The sequence below is a fragment of the Bombus pascuorum genome, chromosome 9 (assembly GCF_905332965.1).
Source record: "Bombus pascuorum chromosome 9, iyBomPasc1.1, whole genome shotgun sequence".
Classification (NCBI taxonomy): Eukaryota; Metazoa; Arthropoda; class Insecta; order Hymenoptera; family Apidae; genus Bombus; species Bombus pascuorum.
Window position 1 is genome coordinate 5,890,929 of NC_083496.1, and position 19,740 is coordinate 5,910,668.

General features: G+C 45.0%; 1 protein-coding gene across 8 annotated transcripts in view; it reads left to right on the plus strand.

The window, feature by feature from the left end:
- The window catches only part of LOC132910798 (potassium voltage-gated channel protein Shal), a 116,787-nt gene that overhangs the window by 42,656 nt on the left and 54,391 nt on the right, over positions 1-19,740 (plus strand). For all 8 annotated transcript variants that reach the window (XM_060966813.1, XM_060966820.1, XM_060966819.1 and 5 more), the window contains exon 3: positions 13,655-13,843. In XM_060966813.1, the coding sequence (XP_060822796.1) occupies positions 13,655-13,843 (189 nt within the window). The remainder of the gene's footprint in view (positions 1-13,654; positions 13,844-19,740) is intronic.

The window sequence follows — 19,740 nt, forward strand, 5'->3', positions numbered from 1 at the left end:
AGCCTCCTCGAGACAGAGGAAACAGAGGACCAAGCATTTCGCGACGCAGAAGATTTCCGCGCTATATCAACCGGTAATTTCACGCGTACGATTGCTCGCCAGACGTATTCAAACACACATTTAACGAATGTATTATGTTTGCAGCGGAACATTTCGAACTTTCTGTAATTACAACCGACTATCACGATTATATCGATATATTTTGAAACGACTCAAACTTGTGCAATTCTGTCCTGTTAGCTATTCGAAAACCTTAATGTCTTCTCACACAGTTCCATTTTACGTATGTATCGCGAACTGTACGAACATCAGGCGCACAACTCTCGAATTGTCTGACAAAACTCTGCATATCCGATTCTCGTTTCGCTAAATATCGTTCTTTGAGCACAGTCAAATCGACGAAACGAAGTCGATGGAAAAACCACAGGCAACTGCCGGGACGCATTAAGGCGCGCGAAATTCACCGAGTCAAAGATCAACGGAGAAGTTTTTGCAAATTAGGAGGCGGGGTGGACAGTTTCCCGACAATTCGCAGTCCTGAAATCAGAGCTCGCTTTCTTTCGCGGCCCGGTCAAATCTGCAATGCAGATACATCGCATCTACATATGCATGGCCACGCTCGTTCTGATTCGCGGTTTCGGACACTGACGGATCCTTCCTTTTCTCTACACCCTCCCCCGCCCTTTCTGCCTTTCGTTTTCGTCACGTGGCCGGTCGGGAACGAGTTCCGATTTTAGAACAACTGCCACCAACTTCTGGTACTGTGTCTGTTGTTCGTTGCGTATCATGCTGCTTTAACGTGAATTTTACCGAGCTAGACAACTGTCGATCTTTGCAGTTTTCAACGATAAGACGAAAAGAATAAAATTGTCTTTGTGGTGATGGTATTTTCAGCCGAGTCGTATTGATTATTTTTTGGGTTTAAATTTTATTTTGGTCGCGTAGGTTACATGATGGGGATTAAACGATACAAGGGAGAACGTGGAATCCGAGCGAGCTTAACTTTGCGAAGGAAGTTGGAAAATCGTCAAAGTAGCTTATCGGTAGCATCAACGTGAACGGAAGTGTAATGGTATCGGATGGACGTTCGTACCATGCAAATAAATAGATTGGACGGGAAACCTAAAAGTCCGACGAAGTTGTCCATTTTCTACCAGTGATCTAGCCTTCGAGATCGATTTTGTACGTAGCACCCGAGTTCAGTTGGCTAAGGATAAACAAATATTTGAGAGAAGCTTCCATAAGTAAACAGTTGCCACGGTGAAGTTTCTCTATCGTGAAACGAACTCCACATTTCCGCGGCAACTTGATCGGCCGTTCTATAAATTTCGGTTTTTCACCAAATATGAATACATAAAAATATCTCTTTCATATCGCCGTATCGTAAGAGTAGAAAATCCTAGAGAGCGTAGAAGGAAAGAATCCGAGGTAATTTCTCGGTAGGAATTATAAGAATACCGAAATGCGCTAGGAAAATCGTCTCTATTCAGCATTTTCTATATGGAACGCCATCAACGAGGATTTGATCCTCTATTCGAGCGAAACGATATCGAAAAACGATCGCAATATCGAAAATCAAGGTAGAAAGAACAGTGAGCATAATCGAGAGAGGGAGGGAGAGAGAGAGAGAGAGAAGGAGGAAAAATTACATGGAATATGGAAGCGTCGTGACGTCGTCTTTTTGCCGACCGTTCGTGAATAAACGAAAGACAACGATGAGAGGCCACGGGATTCACCGCATAAATGTAATTAAACGTGCGAACGAGTTGGGATCGCGTTAACTTTCGCGGGATATTATTTCACGACTATCTTCTTCGCTGCTCGAATCTCGAGAACTTTTTTCCTTCTTCGCTTATTTTCTAGGGTGCAATAGCAACTTGCCTTCGTTTCAGCATCAAATTATTTTACTCGAAGACCGACTTTCTTCTCCCGATTGCTACGATGATTTTTAGAAGAAACTTTTCGAAGCAATCGTTGTTAGGATGGTTTACGATTATCGACGAGTTTCACGCTTTTAGAGCCATTAAATCTGCACGAAGCAGCCCGGGGAGATGCAAATAATCCGTAACCTGGTTGGAGTGTTTAAATGATTTTTATTGCACGGAGAATCGCGCTCACGGTCGTTTGGAATCAGTTCGAACAGAACTTATTCCAGTGCTGTGGTAATAAACGATCTCGTTTTGGGAAAATGTTGTGCCGCCTGGTCTGACCAGTGACGGACGTTTTCGCTTGTCTCGCTGGAACTTCCCTTTCGAATGGAACTTTTACAAACGAGAAAACACACTAAAAGATACCGTAATACCAAAGAGAGATATCTGGATACTCTTTCTTGCTTGAAACGAGAGGAACGTCGACATCTCCATTATCCCAGGATTCTTCGTCCAAAGGTCTTTTAAAATCCTTCGCGTGGTTCAGATGAAATATTTCGTTTCTTCGAGCGCCCTTTGCTCGAGTCGTCGACGATTCAAACTGCTCTCCTGCCAGGAATTTCCTTTGGTTTCTCTTTACCACGTATCTCTATTCTCGAGGACGGGCTCTACGCTTTCTGCCTTTTCCGCGTCGTTGGCCCGGCCAAGAACGCAATGAGCGAGTTTCAAGAAAAAAATAACGAGCAACAAGAGGGTAGAAGCCACCCCCGTGTTCCGAAACGCTTTCGTTTGTTTGCTTGACTCGGCGATCGCCCGAAGGCATCGGTCCTGCCAAGATACCCGTGAAAATCGCTTGCGGTGAATACGGTTGAAAAAACCGCACGATTGCTTTCGCGCTGTGCTGATTTTCTACCACGAAAAGAGAGAAAGATACGGCCGATTTACTTTTGTGGAAGCCACTTTTACGCGTCGATTGGTCTAACTTGAGCGGAAACGGAAGATTAGGGGACGGAAGCGGTCTCTGATATCGCTGCTTTGTTTCTTTTTTCTGCTTTCTCGATCAACAATTACTTCCTCTGCCGGTTGATTCACGAATGAACCGACGAGCCAAGGGAGCAGATATTTTTCGTGCTGTTTGAAATATCGAGGTCGTCGGTTAGGCGAATCCCGAAACGGAACGAAAGGCCAGAAGCGATCGGTTTGTGCCTTATGGTGCAATTTGTCCTATTTGGCATAGTGGCGCGTGCTCGTTAAGCCGTCTCTCCCCGCGGGCAACGACTGGACAATTATTGGCAGACGTTTTGACATTCGAGTCACGGGGAAACGCCTGCGAATATTTACGATGAATGTCGACTGACGAAGATTTACGCCGTGCAGCCAGTAATTAACCCATTTAGTCCTCCGGCATCCGAGTGTAGCAGCTGACCGTTCGATTCGACGAAAGCCGCTGTGTTTTCGGTGGTCACGCGGGAGTAATGGAAAATCGTCGTTCAGGAAGTCGCCAATATCTATCCTTCGTCCTGAGAAATGGAACGATCCTGCCCGTGTGCCTCATTTACCGGGAAATCAGCCACGAGATCGATGAGGTAATCCTCGAGGCGAAGGATTACCGTGAAAGAATGATTGACGCGGGGGCTGATAAAAAGAGCTGCCGAAATCTTTTACCGTTCGCGCGGCAAGAAAAACAAGCAAAGCATCCGCGGCACGAGGTAGCTCGTTAAACAACCCAAGTGTACTTCGAACGATTCAAGACGGAAAAAGAGAGATCTTCCTGGCGATCTGTCGATCTGCTTCGGTCACGTCGAGCTTGGTATATGGCCATAAACACGGGGCGATATCGATGGCTAGCCCATTTGACGTCATTGGTTCTCTGTTCCATTCGCTCAATCACGACGGGGCTCTGCTCTTCTTTCTCGCCTCGAATACGGTCACGCTATTCTTGAACGCACTAAACACCGATGTACTTCCAAACAGTTTATGCGTTAACCAGTCTCAATAAAGATTACCCGAGAGAATAGATCGATACCGGGAAGCAGCACGCGTGGTCTCTGCCCCGAAAAGCATCACGTAATCCTGCAAACGTACGAGCGCCTTGTCAGCAAACTGTACGTGGTAGTTTCTCGTCTCGCGGAAAATTTATGGCGAAGGGGATTTCCAAAGGCGAAAAAAAGAACGTCGTCCAGACCAAACTGTTCGGCGTTACGACGATAAAACGTCCACCTCCGCGGTAGTTTTCGCGTCTTCCATTGTTTTTCTTCCAGATTTTTACACACGGTTCTATAAAGGGGCGTTTCTTTAGATTTGATCCTGATTTATGTGTACACACGATCCGCGCCAGTTTCTATGGCAGAATTGCGGAAAAGAGGAGACGAAATAAATTATACGAAGATTATTTGTAACGAGGAGAGAATTCCATCAGTATAGAATCATCGTAGATTTGGATCTATGCAAAGTGTTTGATTCCACTTTCCGACCTTATTCTTCGTTAAAATGTTCAAATTGGGAATTGGGAGCGTTTGAAAGACAACTCCATGGCTGAATCGGAACGACGAAAATAAATTTGCTTTTCATTTATCATCAAGTTGATCCAGTTTCGAATCTTTGTGGCTCGAAGTTAATTTCTCCTTTAAAATTTCCATGGAAAACTGAGAAAGTACAAAAACGCGTGTGCTTGGTTCGAAAAAGATTTTGAAAAGTGGTTCTGAATTTTAAAAATAACTTCCGCAAACGACCAACGGATGTGTGGAGAGTAAATGAAAAAAGGGAAGAGTGGAAAATCATTGTCAGGGTTCGACGGCGCCTGTCAAGCTGGTTCTCACCTCGTAAAACTCATCGGCATGCGTTTCAGCGGCCACGTACGTTCGATAAATCAAATCGGGCCAGATACTCCGGCTTAAATTACTGCCAACACGCTGTCGTTGCGTTATTACACCGATAAAACATCGATTTGCGTAGCGCGTGTTTTCTTCGGATCAAAGATTCCTCGGACAACTTAACAAAGAGAGGAAGCAATTAAAGAAGATCATCGTCAGAATTCCAAAGTACAAGCAACACATATGGACGAAGTCCAATCGGTGTTTCAAGGAGGAATATAAACAACTCCTGGCGACGTGAACTTTCTCGAGTTACAACGTTAATTATCGACTGGTAATTAGATGATTGGTATCAGGAGATCTTTTACGAATCAGTTATATCGTGAACGATGATATCATCCTCGTTTTCGTTTACTCGAACTCAAATGCTTTGTAATGAACAATACGAGGCGAATTTTTAGATTGTTTTTGTTAATCTCGATGCCTCGAATATCGGATCGTTTTATCGTCAAATTCGATAATATTTATCCAAAGGTCTAAGTCTTCGATTCTCAAGCCCTGTTGTTTATCACAGCCACGATCTTTTACAGCCAACCGAATTTCTGCGAATAATCCAATCGTGCGGTCGTAAAATTTGTTTCTTGAATCTCGGACGGCTACGATTCTCGATTCGTTCAAAATTTATCGTGTTCGTTGTTTCTCCCAATCGTTATGTATGTATTTTTCTACCGGCGAAAATCTACAACTTCTCGTTGCTCTATCTTTCTCTTGCCTCTTTGTTCGGTGCTCGAATCGCGCAGTATTTTCTTGATTTCAACGTACGAGATCGCCTCCAATTTATTTCCAACGCGTTACGCGAATCATCGCGCGAGCTACAACGATACAAGGCTAATTAACGTAGGCTAATTGGCACGTGCCGATACCGATCGGCCGCGAGCAACCACGCAGCGTCGATCGGATATTCGAACGACCCAAAGACGCAAGTCGATTTCAGATACGCTGACCGCAATTTCGCGCACGTGTTTCAAAAATTCCACCGATCCCGGTAAATTGGTACGTGTGTAGTCTGTGGAAACATTTGGGTCGACCCGCAATCCTCGTTCAACCTCGAATCCATCACCACCGATCAATTTTCTGTTTTGAACGGTCTCGATCGCTCGTATCGAGTTTCCCTCGTTCGGAACTCCGAAAATACAATATAAAGTTTGGTATTGCACCAACTCAGAGTACAGCAAGCGTCAGCTCTAAAGTTAGTTTCCCATGCTTCTGCCGCTTTGGATTTCTAATTAATGGCGTTTAATCGCGCGTATCGCTATATCGATAATTAACGCGTCTACGAAAATCATCTTTGAGTTACTGCACGTACTCTGTGGGAATTTTGCCAAATGGCCCCGCAGTTTCCTGTTATATTAGTCGCGGCGCACAATAAACCGATAACAATGGAATAATCGTGTCTGGGGTCGATCGAGATCAGATCGGTTTTTCCTTGGATTTTCGGAAGACAGAGAAGGCATCGAAGTGGTGGCACCCCGCCGAGTTCCTTTGATTCGACCGTTTCCACCACAGCTGGTCGATCACCTTTGTTCCAGCTGATATTCGGGATATTACGCAGCCGCGATAAATGTCCCGGGGACAATGGAAGCGCGCCGGAGATTCCTCCGAACGGATTAACTTGGCGTGAACTCGGTAAAGGGACTTTTAATTGGAACCCTTTATGCCTCGGCGTGAAAATCGACTTTCGCGGCCCGATCGCATTCAGATGGAAATAAAAGGATATCGGCGACAGGCCGGCTGGTTATTAAACGAAATTTCAGACAATCCGCTCTTCCTGACTTCTTTAATTCATTTTGTTTCACCGAGGAGAAAGTAATACGTCGTGATGGTTGGAAAGTTCAGACGCGGCTTCAGATGATATTTTACGTGGAAATATTTCAAGCTACTAATTCGAGTGTCTTATTTATACATTTTAATCGTTCGTAGTTCTAGCATCAGTTTTAGTTTAAAAACGTCGGAACAGTCGATTATATGCTTGGGAGGGCACATCCATTGTTTCATCCAATTTCAATTAATCCGCGATTATTCGCCGACATCGCTGCTCCTTTTCCAATATTTCTTCGTTGGACGTGTATCAGCCTCACCGCGCAAATTACAATAGCGCGGAATAAAGATGATATTACAGAAATGGACATTGACGCGTAATCGAAGGCGGTAGTTTCATGAAAATAGAAAACTTATGGGGTACGATTGCACGGTGGGGAAAAAAGACACGGAATTTATCAGCGTCCAGCAGCGTGGTTCTTGCGAAGGAAGTCGCATAGATTCGAAAACGCATTCATCGCTGACACAATATCGCGCGTACCAACGAGGGGACAAAGTTGCTCTGTGAAACGTATCTCGCGCGTCGCACCGGTTCTCTTTTGGCAAACACCGCGGGATCGAACAATTCCAACGGTGTTCGCGTCTACGCGCTGCACAATGTGATGACGATAACAATTTTTAGAGGTGAAACCACGTCGTTAGCGCGCAAATATTGCGTAGAAATTAACGAGGACCGAATCATTCGTCGGAAAAATTGCTAAAAGTTTAATTCCAACTGTGAACCACTCGCGGGATTAATGAAATGTAAGTAATCAGATCGGCTGTTTCAATTACCTACATCTGATTGTCCGTAGACAATGACGCGTCGAAAGCAAAGACAAAGCGATCACGCTCATTAACGATATTAAAAAAGTGACATATATAATTGAATATATATATATGTATTCATTTGAACCACTGATGTTCTTTGAAATTTCACAGCAAGAAAACCTACAGCAATGGCGCGTATTTATTTAAAATGCGCTTGCAACTCGATTATATGCCGGCCTGCATTTGCATACAATTTCAGCTCGTTACGACGACGAATAATTTCGCTCTCTCGATTTACCTGGTACCGACGACCGGAGGTAAAAAACGAGAAAACGAGAAACGGTCGAAGAAAAGGTTATTCAGTTGAAGTTACTCGTGCGATCTCGCGGGGTCAGGGGAAAAGTCGCGCATTACGTCGTCCATAGGACACAGCGTCGTCATGCCGGGACTATTAAACGCGGATGCAGGTTGGCCGGAAATTATTTGGAGATTTACTTCCTTTCTCACCTGGAACGCTTTCTACACTCGGTTAAGCGACGTTCTTTTTCTCTCGGAAACGAGACGGCTGTTAACGTTTCCAACGGGAAAAGTAAGAGGAAGAAACGTTGGTGGAAAGACAGGGAAACACGTCTTCTTCCTCTTCTCTTTTTCTAACATTCTGCTTTTCTCGGCGAAGCGGGGAATATTTTCAGTACGGCACTTTACTATTTCAATTTTCAATGCTTCAGGAAAGTAGGTCTTGCGTATTTTATTCCGGCGGATCTTTCTTGAAACGAAAGGCCGCGCCCCTTTCAGCCGTCCGTGACCCGCCTGTTATTTGTCGACGTTCGTTTAATTAACTTACCGTCAGAGCGAAGAAACCTAGACAAACGGTGAAGGGGGTGAACGCGGCCAAGCTCGAAAACCGTCGGTTGCGATCGCGTTGCAATCGTGCATTCTGTTTTCTTATCGGCCGCGTGGCAACCAGGTTCCCTCATCTTCCTTGAATTAATCGTCGCCCGCCACGCGATATTTCCAATGCCTGTGTGTGTATAGATGTGCACGTTCGTGTCCCTGCACCGATGCCCTTTTCCAAAGCCAACAATCGAGGTTTCGGGCAAATCTGGATGAAGCGTAGGAAATCGTAAAGCGTGTATATACCTCGGAGCAGCGAGATATTTCACGGTTACTGGGAACGAAACCCGAGGATAACCGATTATTATTCGCGTGTATATGTGACGTTTTAGTAGAGGATAGTCGTATACTGTTGGGAATTTGTCGCGCGCATTGAAAAGCGTACAATAACGCCGTTGGGACGCGGAGTCGACGAGAGAATGACGAGCGAACATAAATCATCTGTTGGACGCTTGGTGAGCGGCAAGATGATGAATGTTGCAAGGTTCGGCAGAGCCGCGATCTTTGAAAAATGACGGGCTTCCCACCGTATAGAATCGAAGTTACAACATTCTGGCGGTACTTGCGGGGCAAAGTTAGCGGCGCTTGTAACGCGCGGTATACGTGGCCGAACGGTCGATGAAAAAGCGACGAACTACACCGTTCGTACGTAACGAGAGTCGAGTGTTGCTTTCGGGATTACTAAATTCAAGCCACTCGTGCTTCCATTGCAGGTTTCGTTTCATCGAGTGCCGGTATACAAGTCAGAAGGGTTTCGGTATTTTTACGAGGGCTACTCGATTTCAACCGGTAAATGAACTTATTCAGAAGCGTACGTTGAACTTGATCTTTCCGCGACTCTGTAAACGCAGCGAACAACGAACGATATCGAAGTTGATCCGCTGGTTTTTCAAGTAATGGAGAGAAGGTCAATTTAATAGGTTCGATCGGTAATTTCAGGCGGAAATTTAATCTCCGTACCGTTGTCCATGCGTATAGCAATGTTTTCTATTAGAAGATTATGTTTGCGAAGTAAAGAGGATCCTCTCTGTCATGGTAATTACTATTATACAGGACGAAGGACGGTGCTCACAACATGTCGATAGTTAATTAATTCGATGCTGGACAACAGGTAGCTGCCGTCCGGTAAGATCGATAAAAACTCTCATTGATAAGCGAATTAATTAGCGACCACGTCGGTTAATTCCTGATCGAATCGTGACCCTACCTCTGTTATTGTATCTTTCTAATCTATTGCATTATGCCATGCGCCATATATAGCTCGTCCAACTTCGCGTCTACTTTATAATAGACGCGAATTATTCTCTAGTGAGTCATAGTTGGTTCACGAACTCGCCGACACGATGTTGCGACGTCTGTTTTCGTTCGAACTTCGTCTATACTCGAGGCAATTTGTTTTCGTTGAGAAGCCAAAGTCGTTGATACAGAACGCAGCTTTCCTTCGTTTATCTCACAATTTACACGCGTATTGCTCCGCTCCGATTAATCTCACACGACCTATTAATTTTTTCTGACGACCGCGATGGATCTCGCTGGAGACTCGCCAGGAAATTTTAGCTTTCCGTTTCCGGCGATATACGTTCTCGGCGAATCCGAGATCGATCATTCCATGCCCAATGGTACGGGACTTTCCACGTCGGTGCACGCTTTCGGGCCCTTCCTTCTATCGAATCGCCCATTGCAGTTGCCGCTGTCCTTCCATTGTTACGCTTATCTCATTCACTGCCAGGCAAATTTAAAGCGCCTTGCCCTGGGCACCAAGATCTTATTTCAAGGAAAATATGGAATTTTACAAAATTTATATATTATTACATAAAAGCTTCGTTCATCTCTTCTACTAATTTTTAACTTAAACTTACTCCGTGACCAATTGCAATCAGTTTAAATTTTTAGCGTAAAGTACGAGATATCTCGTAATCGGTAGATATCTCTTGGTACATACGCGTACTACGAGGTATCTCGTAGTTGGCAGTAAATGGATTATCCAGAAATTCCGCCGCGAACGCGTATCTACTTTCATTTATATACTTTATGGCGTATTTCAGAGTATAGTGGAATCTTTATAAGCAAACTCGGAGGAAGGTAGATACACTTTTTTGACTGTATGTTCAGGAAATAGATCATTTAACGTAGATATTGTCTCCTAGTCAGCGAGACGAAGTCTCCACCAGTCTCGGTCACCGAATTCGTGAACCCTGTGTCCATCTTTATCATAGCTAGACTTTTTCTCGGTCTTCGACTAGCCAGTTTCCTGCCTACGGTAAAGAATTCAAAGCGAAGCTGTAAATGGAATAAAATCAGAATTGGTAACTACTTTGGGGAATCGAATCGGCAACGAAGTTGAAAACTCGCTGACCAGCGATGAAGTAGCGGTAAATTGCCAAAAGGCCCCCTGCCACAAAACATTCGTTCGTATCGGAATTCGATCCCTTTCCTTTCCGTGGTTCGATCCAAAAAGTCAAACATTTACATAGCACGATTTTCCTACGTAGCACCCTAAGTTTAGCCATTGGACAAACACTGTCCGTCGATGCGTGAATTACGCGCGATTACAGCAACCCTGGCGCATCATCGGCGACTCGCTAATTATAGCGTGACGATGCACCGAGCTAGGGAAGCTCGCGGGTGTTTAACATATTTATATCCCTGTGGAATCGTATATTTTCGCGGTGGATAAGATCGCGGCCGGTTCGATGCAGGGTCCGATTCGCGTCTGCAAGGTGTCACGTGGCATCGGCCGTGTTCGCGGATGTTTACGCGGCCGACCGCAGCTGCGAAATGTCAGGAAGTTGTCCTCGAATGCAGACTCGAGGGGCGCAGCCGCGACCGCGTGCACTTTCGGCGGCTTTTACTGCCTGCAGCCACGCCACGTACCTTGACGAGTCACCGTACCGTTTCGCCTCGTTGCTGTTTCGCAATATCGTCACGGTGACACGTGATCTATGCCCTGCTAGAGTTTACACACGTCTAACTGCGCACCCACGATTTGCTATTCTGAATTTCTTATTAACCCATCGAATTATCATTTCTTTTTTCTCTGGTCGTACACGGCGGTTCGCATAAATATTCGCCTGACTATCATACTCGGCTTTTTCACCACTGTACGGTATCTTAAAAGAAAGTTGCAAGTTCTAAAGTAGACAGGCGAACGTTAAATGGTACAGGCTACAGTAGCCGCAACAGTAGAGGTACGATAACCGATTTCGGACGAGTTCTTATAATAAATTGGAATCGTCGATGAAACGTTTGAGAAATAAAGAAAACGTCAGTTAGGTAGCGTGAATGCAGAGTCGAAGAATTTATCGCGGTCTCATGATCGTGAATTCGCGCGGTAGATCGCGCGCACCTTATCGCTCGACAGTTTCGTAACTAGTTGCTTCGTAATTCAGGAATCGTACATTATACTGCCGTTAAGGACATTTTATGCAAGAATTTCCGCGAGATCCACGAAACCTGATAAGGTGAACAGCGCCGAAACTCTCACGTTCGTGGTACCCTTGGTTATACACCATGGGTCGTAATGCAAATTACCGAATCGGATTCTTAGATAAAGTTTTAGCGACGGTGTGAGTTACGAGGAGGAAAAAGTAGCGATTAATTTTTATTAGGCTCGAACCGTAACGATCTTCTCGATGAAGTTATCGTACGATAGGCGTGTTAATCCGACGGAAGAGCGAAAACCATCTGGAATTTTCTACGTGTAATTTCGCTCGATCGTGAACCTCGTAGAATGCCGTTGTTTCGTACCTCATTCTGGTGTTACGGGCTTTATGAAGCTTGCGGACGTAGTAAAATGCTCGTTAAAGAGAAATAACGCGTTAATGATGGATTCACCGAAGTCACGCTGCGTGCCGGAACGATGTCATTTAACTCGCGTTCTTTGTGTTCCACGCGAGAAGCTTCGTAAGGGAGCTGAGCGTATACATACAGCGGAGCCACAGATAGGCATGGCTGGCTGGTCGAGATAAATCGTAATGACGTTGCCTGGTGAATCACGTTAACGTTGCTTTCCTCGCGAAAAGTTTGCTGGTTGGCGAAAAATTTTTTTCGCAAATGATAAAAATCTGGATGAAAACAAATCTTTTGAATAACGTGACGGATAGTTATGTCACCGACGCGCAAAATACTGCGACACCCAGGATATCTCAACGGTTTTTGACGATTAAAAGAAGGTTGTTCTCTTCATAAAAAATTTGATTCGTCGTAATCGGGACTACGCGAAAGTCACAGGAGATTATTGATATTAATCTTGAAGATTAGTTTGGAAGATTCGCGATGTAGTAAAGTTTACTTCTGGATTCTAACTTTAACAAATGATCATTCGTCGATCTAAAGGATGACAAGTAGCTGTATGTTTTTTCTGATTTGTTTGATCTGAAACAGAAGGCTTCTCGTTGACTGTAGAGTTTATTGCCGAAGGCTTTTACTTATATTAGCTCCCTTAGAAGTGTCTGGATACTTATGACTAGGATGCAGTAACTGGTAACAAGGTTGCTGCAAATCATTCTGCAATTTATCCATCGAACGCAATTTCGATAAGGGCCGAATGCAATGGTCGTTATCGTACAACAAGTACTTGTTTATCCGCAAAATATACCTTATAATTGAGCGTGGGGAAGAAAGGAGGAGAAAGGCAATTTCATCGATCCGTTGCTTTTTGTACCCTGAAAAAGTTGTTCGTGGAAATGGCTGTTTGAACAAGGTCTCGTAGAACTGCGGAGGAAGCGAAAATCCAGCGGTTAGGGCATAATCGTTGCGGAAATGGGCGTGGACGCGTTTAAAACTTCGGATCGCCGTCGCGTATTTACCACATTTCAATAGTGTGCACACGGTAATTTCTCGCGGAAAATCCTCGCTAAAAGCTTAATTGACCGAGCGTCGGCGGGAAGCAGGAGACGCCTCGGGGAACGACGGAGAAAGGAGAAAAAAGAAAACAGCCAGGGACAATGCGTCGTTGTTACTCTAATGACTTCTTCTGCGCGCGGATTCGCGTTCCCGAAGCGAGTGAAACTGACGCGTTTTCCGTTGTCGTCGTCGTCGTCGTCGCGATTTCACCGGGCGGATTTCCAACGCAGCAACTCCGCCGTCTGTTTCTCCATTGTCACGCGCGAGACAATTTCACTCGACCTGGAAAGACACGCGACTCCGTTTCTCTTTGACCGAATTCTTCCCTTAAACGTTCGTTTTCCGAAGGATCGCCTTTCAGCCCTTCGCGTCTTCTTTCCCCAAATTTTGATTTCTTTCCAAATCTTTACCGAAACTAGGTTGACCGTGAACACACCGGATGTTTTGGATGTTTTTCGATACTTTGGCAATGTCTAATTGTTTTTCTCGGTGTTTCCGGTTCCGATTTTACCAATGGATTCAACGACGCGATGAGACAAAACGATAGAACAATACGAAGCTCGCATATGAAATTCTGCGGATAACGTTGCTTCTTTTTCGTTGCAGAAAGCCAGATTGGCACGAATCAGGATCGCGAAAGCGTCGAGCGGAGCGGCCTTCGTGAGCAAAAAGAAGGCGGCTGAGGCCCGATTGGCCGCGCAGGAGAGCGGCCTTCAGCTGGACGACAACTACAAGGAGGAGGATATTTTCGAACTGCAACATCATCATCTACTTCGTTGTTTAGAGAAGACCACGGTGAGTCTTTGAAAATCATTTACACCAGTTACCCTTACAGTCATTCGATTAACATTTCATCTACCTCTGTCCTGACTATCACGTACGAAGATTCTCATGACGTAATAACGTTTCTCTGACGGCAAAGCGAATATGTTTTGCCGACGAGTTATAAATCTGAGTAGTAAACCGCTTCTCGTAACATTAGCTCGGTCAAGCCAAGTCTCCGTTATGGCACGATAGCGCATGGTTAGCAAAGTGTCGGCTCTGTAACTCTTTCGAAATGAGCCAGGACGCCTGTCGAGAGGAAGAAACAAACTAAAAGCGAAGCGCTATACGCTGTCGCAACGTTGAAGTTCAAGCTTGGAAGAGAAGGGACGAATATCGCCGCTTGAAAGGGGGAGCTTCTCGTCATTGACGCAGAAACGTTCGCTTCGTTAAACCTGGTAGACGGCCGCTTGTTTAATTTCGCGGCATCAGTTGCGAAACGGGGGAACGTCGCGCTATCTAAGCGCCGGTTCATTCTCGGGCGCGAACCAACGTCGCCTGCTTCGAATCCAAGAGTCCGTGCGCTGCGGAGTAATTTGAATAAACCCCCTCTGTTCGCGTCCAATTTTAGCACAGCACTTGTGCACGAGGGATACCGTGCCACCCATCGAGTGCGGCGCCCAGCTTACCCGCGCGCACACACATAAACAGAGAATAGGCCTCGGGTGTCGTTGAAACAGATACACAGTCACCGTGTGTAGCGAACGCCGGTAGATACTGCTTTGTTGTCGTTTCCGTGAATTTCAGACCGTGATAATAATTTAGATGCCCTTTTTATTTCGTCGTGTTATCGTTTTAGCGATAGGATAGACCGTAGCGAGTTCGATAAATAAGCGAATCGTCAGCTTTTGTATTTCAAACTTTCACGATGGTGAGATATATTTTGATATCGGCTTTCCGGCATGAACAATCGCCTTTCGATTTTGCATTTGTGCTTGGCATTTGCATTTTGGCCTGACGTAATTCCCTAGACGTCTGCTTCTTCGGGGGATACCTGGCGCTGAGGGTTGGCCAATCGAATTAAACGACATCCGGTGAACTCTTCCGGGTCGAGCATCCGGATTAGAACTTCCGAGTTGAATCATCAGTTTGATCAGCCAAGCGTAACATCGTGCAATATAAATGGAAACAGTGGGGTCCGAAGCCCTCGGTTTCAGGTCTCTCCTGCAGACAAATGCAACGTCTACGAAACCTCTGACCAAAATGCAAATGCCAAGTGCAAATGTAAAATCGAAATTAACGATTAACAGTTCTTGGTGCGAGCTACAGGTGAATTTTAGATCGTTTCATCTGAATTTTAATCTACCAGCGAATTCCATCGCGATTTAATATTTTACGAGATCAGATTGTTTACTCGCTAGGTTTTAGTTAACGTCTCCATGATACTTAACGGAATATCCAAATCGGACTTTCGGCTATCCGTTAACGGGAATGTTTCCATGGCGCTGGTCCCGAAACCAAATGCCGAAAGCCTGATAAATAGGTCAGTTGGCGTACTGAAAATCGGAACTCCGTCTCGATGGTCACTGGAGCCTGAATTTCCGCGGAAATTCCGTTAATTGCAAATTGTTCCGGGGTTATCCGTATCAAGGAGTACGTACATTTTACAAAATCAAGAGCAACCGCTTGTCCCAACGATCCCATTCGATTCTATTATTTTAGAATGAACGAAATGGAAGCCGATGTCGATAACTCGTACGTTACAGCAACCATCCTCGTCGCGTTTTCTCTCGAGTTCTTCTTATATCGTGTCGTCTCATCGTTTTGATTCTTTATCAGCTCTCAATTATGTTGGTCCTATTTCGACGATGCTTTCGCTACGATGGTCTCAGACTTTCTCAGACTTCTTCCTGCTGGATGTACTTAACCCAGAAAGAAGCGCGATTCCGGCAGCTTTTGTCAAGTCGCGAAGAAAATCGCGCATACGGCCCGAGGGAGCGTCGCTCCACTTCCTGCTGCCTTCTGTCGTCTACTTCTTCGCGTCTACGCGATCTCCACTTCCTGCCGGCGTTTAGCAGCCTTTTTAACCGACCTTGCGAATCCTTTTCTTTTTTCTCTGTTCTCTTTGGGCAATCTTAGACCTGCTTATCTTCTCGAGTATCCTTCTAGAATTGGAAAAACCGCGCGACTGTTTAAGATTCTGCAAGATCGCCCGATGATATTTACATTTCCCTTCATCGTATTTAAATCTTTCATCCGATCTACCTGGTCCGCTGAAGCTTGTTGTTGTCAAAACTCTCGGCAGAAATGATTAATGCGTTTGCACGAGAATAGGGAACGAGTCCGCAGAGTCCGAGATGTAACTTTCGGCCCGGTTTAAACTAAGTTGGAACATTGTTATTTGGAATGTGGAACGTACCAGTATCGTTGGATAAATACGAAGTTTCTAACAGAGCAAATCCGCAAGGTAAAGAGACGACGAGTCGGATGAATATTACGCGGCAGAATTGCCACTTTCTCGATCGTGTCATCGTCTTTCACGATTCTTCTTCGCTTCAGTGTTTTCCATCGAAACTTCTTCTCTCGTTTAATCCACTTAAGGATACCGTGCATGCCCTCTTCCGACGTGTACTTATTTTTCTTGGTATTGAATCCCAATCGTTGAGCACTCGTGTCCCTATAATTGGTAACCGATACGTTTCCACGATATCCTTGAAACGTCTTTGCGACGAAGCTTTGCAAAAGAGTGTCCATGGACGACGTGCCACGTGATATACGTCAACAGATAAGAAGAACGCGTTTCACCTTTCGACGATACGATGACCTTTCACGAACCGGCACTTCGGCCGAGAGATCGTACTGTTAGACGTCTGTATCGGTAGTCCGAATCTACCGCGAGCTTCATTTTTCCATCTGAGAATCGGCAGAGCCTCCATTTCATGGGACTGGATATTACGAACAAAAAAGGACTTTGTTGGAATCCGATAATGACGCGAAATTGACGTCTGAATGTATCGTAGCATGCTGTCTATGTTCTCCTTTTTCCATCTGCAGGCGGTTGTTTCTAACACGTCGGAGAATCGTGAAAGTACATGGATCTCGCGAATATTCGTTTCTTTGTTTTCACGCCAGCTGGATGAATCGCTTCTGAAGGTAATAGGATGACAGTTATGAATAAAAAGAATAAAAAAGGAATGTTTCAGGCGTCAGCGATGCCTCTGCCGTCGTCTAACAAAAGGAAATTCTAAGTGGGACGGAGTTGAACTCCTCTTGCCCTTACTGTTACAAAGGAGCTCGTTTCAAAAAACAATGTCGATGATTACGAGCTCCATCACTCAGCGAAATGAGATTCTCCCGGCCAGTTCGATCCTGGTTCCACGTCGTGCACATAGCGAGACCAGACTTGAGGTAGCGTGTGTGCGATCTGGACGCATTCCTTGGTATCATAACGACGTTGTTCTCGCACGGAATCGCAAGGAGAAGGCAGGCAAACGATCTCCGTTGAAGATCTTTCGAGGCGGTCGCGTGTGTTGCGCAGCTCGTGAGCATCAGACGCGGCCAATCGGTGTCGTCGTGTCGGCGTATTGATTTCTTCCGGGTCGTGGTCGGCCTCGATCGAATCTCTTCGGGAATCGAAGTCGTCGGGGCGAGACGTCATCCCGAGACCCGGGGACTAATTATAGTCGGAAAACGGCGTTAAAGAGATCCAACAATAGCGTAGCCGCATCGGATTTTCCGATCCGCATGGCACGAGCGAACGCAGGCGTTCGAGGAAGAAAGCGTTGTCGTTCCTCCTGCTAAACTTCTCGAAAACAGACCTGTTTTCGCTTTTAAACTCATTCGTGTTTCGTTAGAACTTTCTTAACTCATCCTGTTAAGTGATCCTTTTCGGACAAGTTAACATTCTTTCTGCAAGAACATTATGGAACCCTTCTAATTATAATCTTGTTAATGTTCAGGGAAACTAATTAAGTATCATAGTGAATAAAAAATTAAATACCCCTTTTTAGAAGCAACTTTTATTCATCGGATTAGCATCGGACTTCGTACATTTTTTAACACATAAAAAGATTCAAGCGTTTTAACGCCAACGATAAGAGACTATAACAGCGAGCGATGATCTCTTATGCGAGTCTATTGCGAGTTTTAAACTTTTTGAAGTAAACTGTAATAACATGTACGGATACTCGTTTCTTTTATTTCTTTCTTTGTCTCTGTTCGACGACGAACAAGAAGAATTTGATAAAGTCTGGCCTGTGTACCTCTTTCTGTTCATCGAGTCAGCAGTTTGCGAGAGAAAATTGAGACGAGAATAGTTGGAGCAAGAGCTTCTCCTCCAACAGGGAACTCGTTTCATCTCGAACACGAGGAAACGTGTTCTCGCGAAGAAACGATCGATCTAGAGAAAAATTTCGTCGAGTTTGGGTCACGGTCTTCGTGTTTGTCCGTTTACTTCAATTTTTCCTTTTCCCCGGTTCCCGATCCACTCTATTTTCCTTATTCTCGGAAAGCCGGTCCTTTCCAGTACGCTTATTTCCAGCTGGACGATATTAAATTCACAAGTAGCCCAGCCGTGTCGCCGTTTTTCAGCGTCGAGCAATGCATACGCAAAGCCGGATATTCAGCGGTGGTCTCTTCTTCTTGCCGTATTCACGCTCGTCCACGGTTCCTCTGCCTGCACCTCGAATCTCTTTATCCTTAATTCCATGAAAATTTGTCTAGTCCTCGCGTCAGAGGAATCTCTTTACCGTGGAAATACTTTTCCCTCGGGAATCCCAAGAATTGGCAAATAATCGCGTGTAAAAAGCGCAAAGCGTTTCTCGGGTCTAAACACTCGTCGGTGAAACTTTTTCGTTGCTCTTGGCACTGAACCAACATCGCCCAAACTTCAATTACAAAATATTCTTCTCGTTATACGAAAACAACTTCGTGTTCGATCTCAAACGCAATTTATACTGGGAAATTATACGTGGGCGAGTGGTACTTTTCAAACTGTCCATAAAGAGGTCGACTAAATTCGTTTTAGCGAAAACTGCAAGCGTGTCTAAGCTGTCATCTTTGAATTAATGATGAAAATCGGCGAGTAATCTCGCGTTCCCCTCGCAGATCGATTATCCAGATTCTGTCATACACGAAAGCGAACGGCTGTCCTACGAAATAGAATAGAAGGTTCGAATTGTGCTACGAACATCTATAAAATGACGACAAGTGCGCGGCGTGCCGGGGTCAGGTCGAGCGGCGTGGCGAGTTATTTATGGGGCACGAGGATGGCCCGGCTGAATTTACGAACACTGATCACCGCCTCTATTAAGCAGGGAATGCATATCCATCCTGACTGCGTCTTGCGGTCGCTGCATTTCTAAAATGGTGTCGCCCGTTGCACGTGTTTTCGTCAGCACTTGCCGCCCGCGATCGACTTCATCACACAGTCAAACGAAATTTGTACCCTTTTTTCAGCGCGGTTTAAATTTCTACAAAGATGCGAAAAGTTCGGTAGACGCGATACAAAGCAAATCGATTAGAATATGTGTTTAATTTAGCGAAATAGATTAATTTTTCTTTTATACCATCCCTTACAAACGCCGATTTTTTTTTTTTTAGATAACTAACGTTTGACGAAATTTAATTAATTTATATATAAATTAAATTTAATTAATAGTTGGTACAGTTGGGAGAGAGTAGAGTTTCCACCTTCCGTGAAAGAGTTATTTATCTTACGTATTAAGCTTCCGTTCGAAGTCGAACAGCGCGACATTTTTAGAAGGAGGATTAAACTTTTCAAAATGCAATTGAATTTGAAAGGGACGGAACCGTTTTCCAATTTGGCTGGATCGTTGTCGAGTAGTTGGATCGGAAAGCGAAATCCTGCGCCGATTCCGATCCATTAAACGCGATTGTGCGCGGGAAACGAGGCGAGCCGTGGAGCGCGG